Genomic DNA, 12,595 nt, shown 5'->3' on the forward strand with positions numbered 1-12,595 from the left:
CCAGACATGGTTATTTTGTTTACAGCATGATTTCACATAGGACAAGCGATGTGGCCATGCTTTGTCTAGAAGTATCTAGTTATTTTGAAAACATGGAACTTATATCATTAAGTGGCACACAGGGACTTTAAAGGTACTTCAATCCTGAATGTATGCTGACTGCAGGTAGGCCAACGACTCCCCAAAACAAGACACTATCATATCTGGTTTGCTTAAGCTAAATTAATTCAAACCCTCCTCCCACCAGCTCTAGCATCAAACCAGACCCTTAAATGGGAAAAAAAAAAAAAGCTACACAGCGGCATAGCAATCCATTGAATCACACACACAAGTTACAGTAAAGGCTTTCCACCGAAGTTTAACTTCATCTCAGAGGTGGGACACCATACCTTGCAGAGTGACTCCAATAAATGGAGTAGAGGGGGTTTGGGCTGGTACAGGATGGGTGGGACTGTCCCCAGCTGTGTCACTGACTACATCCTTCCTCCATATGGGAAGGAGAGTCCTGGGGGAAAGCAGATACAACAGAAGAGGGAAAAGCAAAACATGGCTTAGGAAAAGGGATTAGCCAGTTTTGCCTCCAAGACCACAGGAAGCAGATCAGAACAGTTCACACTACAAGAATTCAATTTCTAGCATTTCTGGGGACAAAGAAAGATTTCCTCTGGTGAGAAGCAAAGTTCGGCGAAACCCTTCCAAATTTTTTATCTCATCACATCAGCCGTCAGGACAGGGACCGTAAAGAAAAAGTAACACGCAGGTTGCTACAATTCACAGGACGCATGTGCTCAGCATGGGCTCCAGTACACCGAGAGGCTCAGCCTGCGCGGGGAACAGACGACAAACTACAGCAAAGAACCAGCCCGCGGCGGACGAGACCCACACGCAGCCTCAGAGGACCCCAAGAACGGCCCTTCTGTGCCCCAAGCCCGACCTGGCCGAAACGCGCCGGGCAGCCTGGCCGCCCGCCCGCCCGAGGAGCGCCCGCCCGCCCGGCCCGCTCCCGCCACCGCCGCCGCTCCGGATGCCGAATTTTCACTCGGTGACGATCCCGGCCTGAGCCGCCTTTATCATGGCACCAGCAGCCTCTTTGCACGACATCGCGGCCTCAGAATCCCCGGCAGCCCCCGGGGGGGGTGGGGGGTGTCACACAGACGGGCAGGAGCTGGCTTTCCACACCGCCCCCCCCCCCGTCAGCTCTGCCCGGCCCCCCCAGTTCTCGCCCTCAGCCCCGAGCCCACCGGCCGGGCACAGCCAGAGCCCACCGCCCCGCCGCGACCCGAGGCCAGCGCCAGGCGGGAACGGCGCGGCGGGACGCGCATGGCGCCGCCACAGCGCGCCGGGCGGGCGGAGGCGCCGCGCGGGAACGGGTCGGTCGAGCCCCTGGGCCGCGGACCCCCTCCCCGGGACGGAGCAGGGAAAAAGCCTGTAACGGGCCGCCGCTGGTCGCCTTCCCGCCCCGGAGCCGCGGGCGAGGACCAGCAGGCCGCCTCGGGCCGTACCTCCCGGGTGGTGACCTCCTCCTTCTCGGAGATCTTCAGCAGCAGGCGGTCATTCTCCAGCTCCAGCGCCCGCACACGGTCGATGTAAACGGCCAGGCGGTCATTGAGCTGCCTCAGCTCCTCCTTCTCCTGCAGGCGAGAGATGCGAGTCGGCGACAGCGGGGTCCCGCCGGGGGTGCCGCGGCTCGGGGTGCCTGACATGGCGCTCAATTCGCGGGCAGGCGGGCAGCGGGCTCATTCAATCCAGCCGCACCGGGGGAGGAGGGAGCGGTAAGATGGCGGACATCGCCTCCCCCGCCGCCGCGCCGCCTGGGAAATGAAGTCTCGGCGCCAAGATGGCCGCGCCGCCCCGCAGGGCGCGCTGGGAGGCGCAGTCCCGGCCGCCCTCCATTTTGTGGGCTGCTGGACGCCCGGCGAGCCCCAGTCTGCTCGTCATCCAAAAGTGTAGCTTGTGCCGCGTATTAAAACACAAAATTAGGTAGTTGTGAGTGTGAGTAAAGCGCATCTTGAAGGCAAGATGCTTTTTGTAATAAAACCGGGAAGGACCGGGATTGTTCTTCACACGCTCCTCAGCTGTCGGCAGCTGCTCCCAGTCCTGCTCACAGCGGGAGCGGCCACTCGGGCGTTGGTGGCTGCGAGTCACCCCACGGGTCCCCAGCCCACAGCGCACCCCCCACCCTGCCAGGGGCTCCCACAGCTGCCTGGCCGTCCCCAAACCTCACTCCAAAAAGGCCATTGAATGACTCGAGCGTGTCCAGAGAAGGGCAACGGAGCTGGTGCAGGGTCTGGAGCACAGGTCTGATGGGGAGCGGCTGAGGGAACTGGGGGGGTTTAGTCTGGAGAAGAGGAGGCTGAGGGGAGACCTCCTGGCCCTCTACAACTCCCTGAAAGGAGGGTGCAGAGAGGGGGGATGAGTCTCTTGAGCCAAGTAATGAGCGATAGGACAAGAGGGAATGGCCTCAAGCTGCGCCAGGGAAGGTTTAGACTAGATATTAGGAAGCATTTCTTTCCAGAAGGGGCTGTTGGGTGTTGGAATGGGCTGCCCAGGGAGGTGGTGGAGTCCCCATCCCTGGAGGGGTTCAAGAGGCGGGTTGACCGAGTGCTGAGGGATCTGGTGTAGTTGGGATCTGTCAGTGCTGGGTTAATGGTTGGACTAGATGATCTTCAAGGTCCCTTCCAAACCGAGATGATTCTGTGAAACCCACCTGAACCGTCGGCTGCCATCACGCCGCGTAGAAGTGATGCCATGCTGCTCATCATCGCAATTGTATCGAAACCTCTGTAGTATCTCACTTACAGGATATATTTTCCCAAGCGTTACTAAAACATTGTTATATAACCCTGGTTTGAGCTGTTTATGAATTTGCTGTGCTTTGCTGTTAGTGCTGAAGTTTTATAGGCCAGGGACCTTCTGTTTGCTTAAATTGGGGGTGGAGAGTCTCAGAAAAAGTACTGATAAGCTGTTTGCAAGGGTGGAATTTTAGGAGTGCTGTTTTGTAGATTTTTAGAAATTTCTTCCAAAGTTTTACTGAGAGGTTGCAATGCCTCCTGGTCTCCAATCAGGCTGTTCAAGAAGAAAGCTCTCCTAAAATCCTTTCGCAGTCCCAGGGAATGCAGCCAAATTTTGTACAAACTATAATCCACTGTGAAGTTGTCCCTTCCTAAAGATTTTGAGTATTACTTTTCCCCAAAAATATTTTTACTGAATATACCCCAACTTCTGCCACTTCTTGCACATTAACTGGTATAAAGTGGATTACTGTTCCCATGAGCTAATTCCTCATGTCCCAAAACTTTGGAGGCTGAAAAGTTCTTACTGCCGTTGTGCCTTCTGGCTACCAGAGAAGGCTGAGAAAAGGGACATTTTCTGCCTGAGAAGCAGAAAAAATGATTCAAAGTCTGTCGTCCATACACATGGACAGCAAAGAAAAAAAGCAGCATGAGCATAATGCAAAGAAGTGCTGTGCATGAGAGGGAGGACGGATCTAGATAGAGAAATGGGAAACAGAGCAAGAAAATACTGCACACGGTATATGAAAAGAAACTTAGGGAGCCAGGCTGAACAAATAGGAGTGAATGGGTTTATCCTCAAAATAGGACCTAGATGATCCTCATGTTAGAGGAACTGGTATCCTAATATTGAGCACACCTCAAACTGGAAAACCTCAGAATAAATCCATGAATTCTGGAAGCTCAGTACCCTTGTTGGCAAACAGCTCTACGTCCTTCTTGCAGTCACTGTATATCTTTAGCAGCTGACCCATGTAGATAGTGTGTTTTCACCTGAATGCATTTGTTTCAAAATATGCATCTGATATGAAGAGAGTGGTCCTGGCTTCCTCTGTAGACACCAGAGAGCACATCCCACCTGGCTTGGGCATCCTCTCTCCTCGGACAGCACTGACTGCTCCTTCACCTCTATCTCCTGCAGAGAGCTGAAGGCGGGATTTCTACACGGAGTCTGTGAAGCCGTGGGTATCAGTGGGTTACCTGGAGGGGGTTTATGAATGATAAATGAAAGTAAGCCTATAGATCACTACACATGCCCCTTCTGTAGGCATTTACACAAACTCCCTATTGGAAAGTCACTATTACCAGATTTTTATCGGTGAGATGTGATAATACGATATACAAGCCAGTGTGGAACTCGGCTTTCTGACTGAATTCGAGTTGGTTTTCACTTGAATTTATCTGGAAAAGGAAGCAGAAAGAAGAGACTACAAATCCCAGAGTGCTGTGTCGTCGTTGCTCAGCAGGGAGGTCAGATCCTGCCCCGTCTGCCTGCTCCGGGCACAGAGCTACACGAAGGACAGCCCAGCATCCCTGGAGCCGCCTCCTTCCTCATTGTTTTCATCCGCGTCTCTGGATTTGAAGTATAGTGCGTTTTTTGAATTTTGGCGCCTGTCTGCAAACTGTAAACCAACGCTCCTGAATCAGTTCCAGCCCCCAGCCCCGTGCCTCTGCCCGAGCTGCCTGTGTGCAATCCGTGTCATTTCAAACAGCGCTGCCTTCCCCCGAGCAAAGCAAAAAAAATGCCTGTGAGCATCAAGCCGTGCACTTAGAATGAACTTGTTCTCTCTCAACACGCAGTTTTCAACACCAGCAAATTTGTGAAAGACCAGTTACAAACTTTTGATACGTGAAGCCAGAAAAAAATATTTTAGGAATGCTGAAAGCCTCTGTACAAGCATTTTTGGGTTAGCTAATTTCTTCTCGTGATTTGACATGATACTACACCACATCTGACATATTTTGGAAATTCTTTTAAACCTTTTGCTTAATTTTGACTGATACTGTAATCCTGATGTAAATCCCCTTTGTTCATGAAGTTTAGCCCAAACTCCCCCATTATTTTGTCTGTCAGATTTTATAGATAATGGCTTAGAAACTTTGAATGTTTCAGGAGTTTGTGGGAGGTTTTTTTGTCTTCTAATGTTACCAGTTAGTGCTGATATCAACTGTGTTGAAGTAAAATCTTTTGTTGCTAAATATACTTCCTGAAATATGCCTCAATAATAATAATAATACCTAAGATTTTCAACATTTTTTAGAAGGTCCCTTTCTTTAGCACTAATCAGAACACTTGCATGCTTTCATTCTTGGCACTGGTCTCCCCTCCTTGTTAACTGAAGATGTATGTTCACTTTTCCTATCTCCGCTAAAAAGAAAAGGACGGTTTGGGGGTGGGATGGGGAGAGGAAAGCATGAAGGGAGGAGGGGAAGTGCAAAGGCTGAGAGCCCGCTGGACAACTGTGTTTTACAGGGAGTACAATGCATGCTTCAGTTGTGGAATTAGCATCTGTTCAAATACGGGTCCTCTCGGATCATTCTGATGATACAGGTTAGTATTGAACCAGAGTCTGTGTTGTCATTAGTCTCTCCATATTTAGCAATTAGTTGTTCGTTAAGGACCTTGACAGTTCAGTGCTACTCAAAACAATTTTATAGTAAACTGCCTCTCTGCTTTGAGAAGGTAGAATTGATTTGTTAGCCCAGGACACAATCATTTAGTGTTTGACAAAGGGACTATCTAGGCATGTGTCAGCCTTACCTGGCTGGGGGGCAGAGGGCCATGGCAATCCCTGGGGCTGAGCTCCTTGGGCTTTTCAGATTGGAAACCTGTTTGGAGCCCCCCAAGGCTCCTGCCTCATCCCCTCCCCCAGGTTTACTCTTTGTGGAAAGCAGAGCACAGAAGGTTGGTGCATGTACAGGTTCCACCCTGATACAAAGCAGGAACTTGGACGTGCCCTGGGCTCAGTACTGGAGCTCTAGCTCAAAGGTACTTGCAACATATCTGACTGTCTGGGTAGGATAAGAATAAATTTTTGGGATGTCAGCGAACACAGACAACAGTGATAGGCTCTGCCTAGCACTGGAGTGCTTCTGCCATCAGATAAATGAAGAGATTACTTACAGTACGTAATAAAGACAAAGGAAAACCTCTCATATCCTTTGATGCAGAGCATCTTCTCAGTCGTTGACCAGTTTCCTGTACAGTTGGGTGTAACAAGTTTTCTGATACTGTCTGGGATTTCATAATGACTCTGACATTTTCATGAATCTGGGGATGCAGGATTTCCACTGTTATTTCTTAACTGCTTTAGTTTCTCAGCAGCTGCTGCCATGCCCTCCCCTTTCTCATTCTACACTTATTTGTATGTCTTTAATAGCAGGATTATTTCTGTCTTTTTTTTAGTTGCCTAACTTCCCCTCTGCCTCGTGTTCCTTATCTCACTCTGAACAGCCTGTTAATGTTTAATTGATTGTCTCAGATATTTTCATTAATTTCAGGTAGGGGCAAGGATTGAACATGTAGCACAGAACATTTTCCTATCAGTCCAGATTCAATCCAGCATTAGTGCTTAAAAACCTGCTACAATGACTGCAAGTCTGGAAGAAGCACTCATACCTCACCACAGATTTCTGCTTCAGAATTTCAGCTTTCATTGAATAAAATTGCTTTCAGCAGTGTCAGCACAAAAAGCACCAAAGCAAGTAGAGAAAATTCACAGTATGCCGTGTGTCATGGATGAGATCTTCCTCATCTGCTTTAGAAAGTTTGCTAAGAGACATGTAAAAAAGAGCAGAGGAACACAGTGCACAGTTGTGGGATTAAAGCAAACAGACAGCAGACTGTATATAGAACGAGGATTTTTTTCAAGACAAGACACCACACTGTTAACGTGTAGAGGCTGTATTTATTTCTAATTCCTCTTTGGCAGGAGCCTTCAACAATAATATTCTTCTGCTACAGTATTTAACCTCCTTACTGAGGCAGAATTCAACCTGTATCACACCAGGGGAAGCGTTAACCAAACCTGGGGAGGAGAATTCAGATCTGTGCTTGGGATTGTTCACTCTTTTGTGGCAGGAAGGCGAGTCACTGTCATAATCAGGAAGGCCTGGGTGGCCCTTTAGACTCTAGTACTGGAACCAGACCCTGGTCTCGTGACCAGAAAGAAATGAGAATTTAATTTTAAAACCCTCTCAACAAAAAAGTGGCAAAGGAAGAAGCTGGTGGGGGGTCAGTGCTCAGGGTTCCTCCACTTTCCACAATTTCACTTCATCATTTTTCCACACAGTGATTTGCTTATAATACCACATGCTACAAAGAGCCCACGTCTGTGGCACAAGCGCAGTGGAGTGGCCTTCTACAGTTGTAACTCGTTCACAGCCTTTATCAGGCAAAGGAAGTGGTGTAGTGTGTGATACACCACAGCCTTCAGTGCAGCATTAGCTACTGAGTCTTCCACTCACTGGCTCCCCATACCTCAGGAACTCTTCCAAAGTAATAGGAAGACAGATTTCTTGGCAATAAAATACTGTGAAAAAACCACTGAAAACAGATGAGGTGGCCAGGTAGGAACAATATCACCATTTCCTTCTAGTCAGGCTGCCAGCAGCCCTGCAGTCTGTGGAGGTGGAGCCATGGGCACTCGTGTGCATTACTAGCTGCCACTTATATAGGTAAATAGCAAAGTTAATCTAAGATCAAGGAAAGGGTTATTCATATCACCTTTAATGAAATATTGGGCCAATAATCTCTAACATTATGAATTTTGACTTTCACACACAGAGCTGAATTTCATTCTAGTTATACTTGCAGGGATTCAAAGATAAAAGACTCCTATGCAGCCTGCCAGGGTAGCCCCAGGTTCCCTCAGAACACAAGCAAGCCCCTAATCTTTGAGCCGTTTGGCAGTCTGGAACGTGTCGTGGAGGAGGGTGGGGACTGGCTCTGAAGTGCAGTTCTGAGTTCACAAAGCTTGCTTTATCAGCCAGAAGCAATCCCAGCTCTGCTCTGAGAATCACTTAGATCATTGCTACTCCAGCGGAGCTGTGGGAGGGGAGCGTGTAGTGCTCACACCCCTACGCTGTTATTATATAAAACCTGGCACTGATCTCCAAGCTAATGAAAACAAACCCAGTGTTTTTTTCAAAACAACCATTTGGCGCCTAATTTTCAAATCCGCAGACCAACTGCAGCTGGCTGGGTGCCCATCACCATAGAGCTATTTACATATTTTCCTCCAGCAGCTGCAGTAACCTGTTATGTAGCTCATGTCTGGCCAGGCTAGCTCAGCCTCTGTCATGGTCTCACTGGAGATGGGTTAAGATTTCAATTTTATTCTGTTAAACAAACAAACCCCCCAATGTGTTTTTAGCAAAGTTTAGCTTAGTTTTTAGCAAAGAGGGGTGAAAGCAGAAACCTTTGGCTCCCTTTTGAAAGATAATTAGCTCATCATGCACCGTAACATAAGAAATCCTGCGTACATCTGGGAGTGCTGAGATTCCTTAAGTAGAGTTTATAAACATATGTGAGAGGGGAGAAGACAGGTCAATGGAGATGAAGAGGTATGTGCATGGGATCAATCTCTCTTGTGCATATTATACAATTAATAAAGGTTAATAAAGGAGATGAAAGGAATGCTCTCTGCAGTTCCGAAGTGCACCCCACCCAAGATCTCAAAGTATCTTACAAAGGATAATTTATCAAGCATTATAATGATCTTGCAATGAAATTAAGATGACCGTGAAGATTCCTCAATTAATGTCTGTATGTCTTGAGCTTCATGGAGTAGCTGGGTGGTGATACTGGCTGGATGACACCTCCTCACTCAGTGGTTCTGGTTCAGTGCCCACCCCACCCACCTTCTCAGTGGCAGGGGTTGGGTCTGCAGGACTGGCCTGAGGCCAGAGGGGAGAGAGAAAACCTCCACCCTGTATCTGTCAAGGAACTGGGAGTCCTTCCAGTGTAGCGACTGGGTGCCTCAGGTGACCAGAGGTGCTCAGCCAACCTCAGGACATCTTTAGGTGCATGACCAGAAAGCAAGACTCCCACAAGGAGAAAATCCTGTGTGAAGAATCTATACTTATATGGGCACTATGACTGCTTAGCCCTTTGCCTTTGCTCTGTCTTTACACAAATCTCTTGAATTCCATTTACTTTTTCATTCAGTTTTCTCCTCCCCACCCTGCACACCCTTTAGCGTCAACAAGAGGCAGCACCCTGGCCACACCAACCAGTTCATGACCAAGTTCATTCTTGTCAAAAATGTCTTCTTATGTAAAAGAAATAGCAACATTTGCTTTCTACAGGACTCTCCTGTTGGCATACGTACAAGGAAGGACCAACACCTCCTTGGAAGGTGGATACTGCTATTATTCCCTTCTTCTCAGGAAACAGTCTTGCAGGGTTGTCCCTGCAATCCTTGGCCTGTTGGTGGGTCTTCTCCCAAAATAACTCACTTGGGGAAAGACCCCCCCTTTGCAATCCCCTCATCCTTCTCAACCCTTGCATCATCCTTGCAGCTTTTCTGGCTTCCTTTGGCCTCTGTGACCAGTGGCTGCTCCCTGCTCTGCAGGAGGTCACAGGTATGTCCCCACCTCCAAGGATAAAGGTAATCCATCCATGCAAGCAAGGAGTGGAAATGTCAGAGCTCTAAGCCTTTGCTAAACATGCTGTGTCATGAGATTAGTCATGTAAAAACGCTTCATGGCTGTCTGGTACATACAGTGCAAGCAGAGAGCACAGCTGAGAGCTGGCTCACACGCAGCTGCTCCTCTGGAATGGTGTCACTGGAGAAATGAAGGGGAGCCTCTATGCTGGGGAGCCCTTCTTGCCTCCACTGGGACATGCTGGTCAAAGCCCTCTTGGGGTGGGTAAGAGACATGTCCTTGCTTAGTGGGACCAGGTCTGGGCAGGCAGCGTCCAACCACAGCCCGTGACAGCTTCTCTTACCAGAAGCACCAGGGTCTACTCAGGTAAATGCACAGGTCACCTCGGGGCTGCGGGAAGGCCTGTGCCAGAGTGGTGAAGGATCCTTCACACAGGGACTCTGCAGCCTGGGACATGCCTCCTTCCCTTGCAGCGCCTAAACGCACTCACCTGCACAGGGCACGCTGCTTCGTGACAGTCACCCCGTTACGGGCTGTGACTGCTGACCGTGGCTCTTGTCCGTGCCGCAGGCTGAGCACCTCACCCCACCTTCCCCTCTGACCTTCTCTTCAACATGGCACCCCAAGGGCCTCCCCGCAGGCTCCCGTGCTGGCAGCCCCTTCTCCTGTGCCCTGTTACTGCCCAGCCGGGAGCTGCACCCTGAGCCTGGAGCAGCGCTGCTCCCAGTCTGGAACGGCACGCCCAGGTAAAGGAGAGCCCTGGGGGGCCAAGCTAGAAATGAGAGCCAGCTTCGAACCTCCACCTGAACCTTGAGGTCCTCACAGGCTCCACTGAGACGCCAGTCTGGGCTTCTGCCTCCCTCCAGGAGGCTCCTCACGGCTGGGACAGCCCAAGACCCCACTGGCACAGAATGGCAATAGGGCTGAGCTCATCTGGCCTCCCAGTGCTGCCCAAAGGGACAATGCACCCACGCTGCCCCAACTGCACCACCCTGTGCCTGCAGGGACACTCCACGGGCCCACCAAGGGACTGGGGCATGGGCTCATCCCCACGGAAGCCACTCATACCTATATGGCATTCAGCCATTGCAAAACACTGGCCTCTTGTAAAAGACATCTGTAACACAAATGGTGGTTGCGTTTGTCCAGAGTGGCTAATTCTGAGGGAAATCTGTAGGGCTGTAAATGGCCTTTCCCACCTGGTTGAGACCTTTCCATCCCCAGCAAGAGCAGCAAGTAGGAAAGGAAGGCAAGTCACTGTGGTCCTACTGAAAGGGGCACTGGCACAGGGGAGAAGCAGTGTGTGATACAGCAGTACAGCAGCTGCAGGGGAAACTGAGGCCCTCCTCTATGTGGTTCCCTACAAGAAGGAAGAAAATTTGCTTCTCAGTGACAGAAATAAAGGTTGTTTACCCAGGCATACCCTTTTTACTTGGAAGTGATGAGCAACTTCCAAGGAAGACCAAAGCTGAGGCACCTCTAATTGCAGAAGTGGATACAAAATTAAGGCATTCCATTGCATGGCAACAGACGTGAGGTAGATCAGCCCAGACTGTAAAATCCCAGTGCAGCCCCAGAAGGGTTAAATCCTTTCCTTCAGCAGATGGAAGCAGCCTGCCTGAACTGGCAGCTGCAGATGGTTCCTCTGCTCAGGCAAAGCAGGCAGTTGGACTGGCCAGGTGGATGAAAACCATTGTTCAGCAGAAGCTCCAAGGAACAGACAGGGGTTGTTTTCCAGTTTTTCCTGGAGCAGGTGGACTCAGGAACAGATGCCAGCCTGTGACAGCACGGGTGACAGTTTTAGCAGTGCGCCTATGCTATAAAAGAAGCCTTTGCACAAAACATAACATTAGAAATACACGTAGTCTTCCCTGTTGGCGTTACACACAGCGATAGGGGAATTGCTGCAGGGTCGCCTGCCTTTCCTCTCTCAGCAGTGCAGTTTTCATGGCTTCTCTGCCCATGCACACGCGCTGCTTCAGAGGGGAAACCATGGCTTGAGCGGAGCAGCTGGTGCCCTTGCTTACGGGGTGATGTAGGAGAAGGATTTAGCCTCCTGTTTCCTCTCCCAGTTTTGGTGGTGGAGGCTGTTGGTTTCTGATTTTGCTGTGGAAAGTCTTGCAAGTTACCAGATAGTTCTGGGGGATGTTGTCCGGACCTCAGTTTACTTACCAAGACCAGAGTTTTCTTTAAAGTCAGGTTGAAACTACTTCTGCTGGAAGAACCAAGGACCAATGGGAAAATTGCCCTATGATGTGCAAAGCAGTGTTTTGTTTAAAAATATGGTTAAACCTAACTAATGAGCCACCACTAAAGAAAGTGGTTAGAGTCTCTGACTGTCTCAAAGCAGGGCTTTAAAACTTTGTGAGAGAGACAGTGAGCAACAGGGTAACTGTCTGGCAGAAGGCAGCCAGAGGTTAGCTGGGCTGGGCTGGGCCTGATGCACATTCCCTGTGCTGAGGCTTCCTTGGCAAACACAACGTAGGAGAGAGACAAAGCGTCTGAAGGCAGCAGAGTCACTCCAGCGGGAGAGGCTGTTTTCATTAAAAGACGTAGCAGGGGAGACTCTGCAGCGATCTTCACTTCCCTCCCAAGATGCTTCAGCAAGGAAGGACCACCTTGGTCTGGCTCTGGTCGCTCCCTGGACAGCCCCGTTACACACCAGGAACTCCTCCACCTCCTGCATCCCACAGAGGTGGGATGAACCCCTTCCCTAGCTCTCTCCTGCCCTCACAAAGGAGCACAGTGGAGCATTAGTGGCAACTCCTACCAAGTGCCAAGCAGTGCCAGCACAGCATTGCACGCCTGGACGAGGGGCCTTGCTCATAATCACAAGTTTCTGTGTCTGACAGCCACAGCCACTTCTGAGCTGGCAGAGTTATCACTTCTGTTATCACTTTTGCTGTCCCCACATCCTCTTTTCAGAGCCCCATTCTATCTTGGTGCATGGGGGTATTTCCATCCTTGACTGTGAGGGCCTCAGCTGCAGAAATACTGCGTATGATGAACCCTGTGCAGGGATTTTTGCTGGTTGGTGTTGTGAGTAATTATTTCCTGGAAGACAGTGAGTCTCCATCACTTGGGGAAACATATGAAGATGAGCTAAGGAAGCACAGAGTGGACCTCAGTGCAGAACCAACCTTGCAGAAGTGAGCGGGGCTTTCAGGTGTTTGAGGCCCAGAAGCCTCCAGCAG

The 12,595-nt window shown here is 49.9% G+C and overlaps 1 protein-coding gene across 1 annotated transcript in view; it reads right to left on the reverse strand.

The window, feature by feature from the left end:
* Nucleotides 1–1,803, reverse strand: part of LMNB2 (lamin B2) — a 42,114-nt gene extending 40,311 nt beyond the window's left edge. The window contains exon 1 of the mRNA XM_074809049.1: nucleotides 1,503–1,803. Coding sequence (XP_074665150.1) covers nucleotides 1,503–1,703 — 201 coding nt within the window. The 5' untranslated portion in view covers nucleotides 1,704–1,803. The remainder of the gene's footprint in view (nucleotides 1–1,502) is intronic.
* Between the last annotated feature and the right edge of the window lie 10,792 nt (nucleotides 1,804–12,595).

This window comes from Strix aluco, chromosome 29 (genome assembly GCF_031877795.1).
Source record: "Strix aluco isolate bStrAlu1 chromosome 29, bStrAlu1.hap1, whole genome shotgun sequence".
Taxonomy (NCBI): Eukaryota; Metazoa; Chordata; class Aves; order Strigiformes; family Strigidae; genus Strix; species Strix aluco.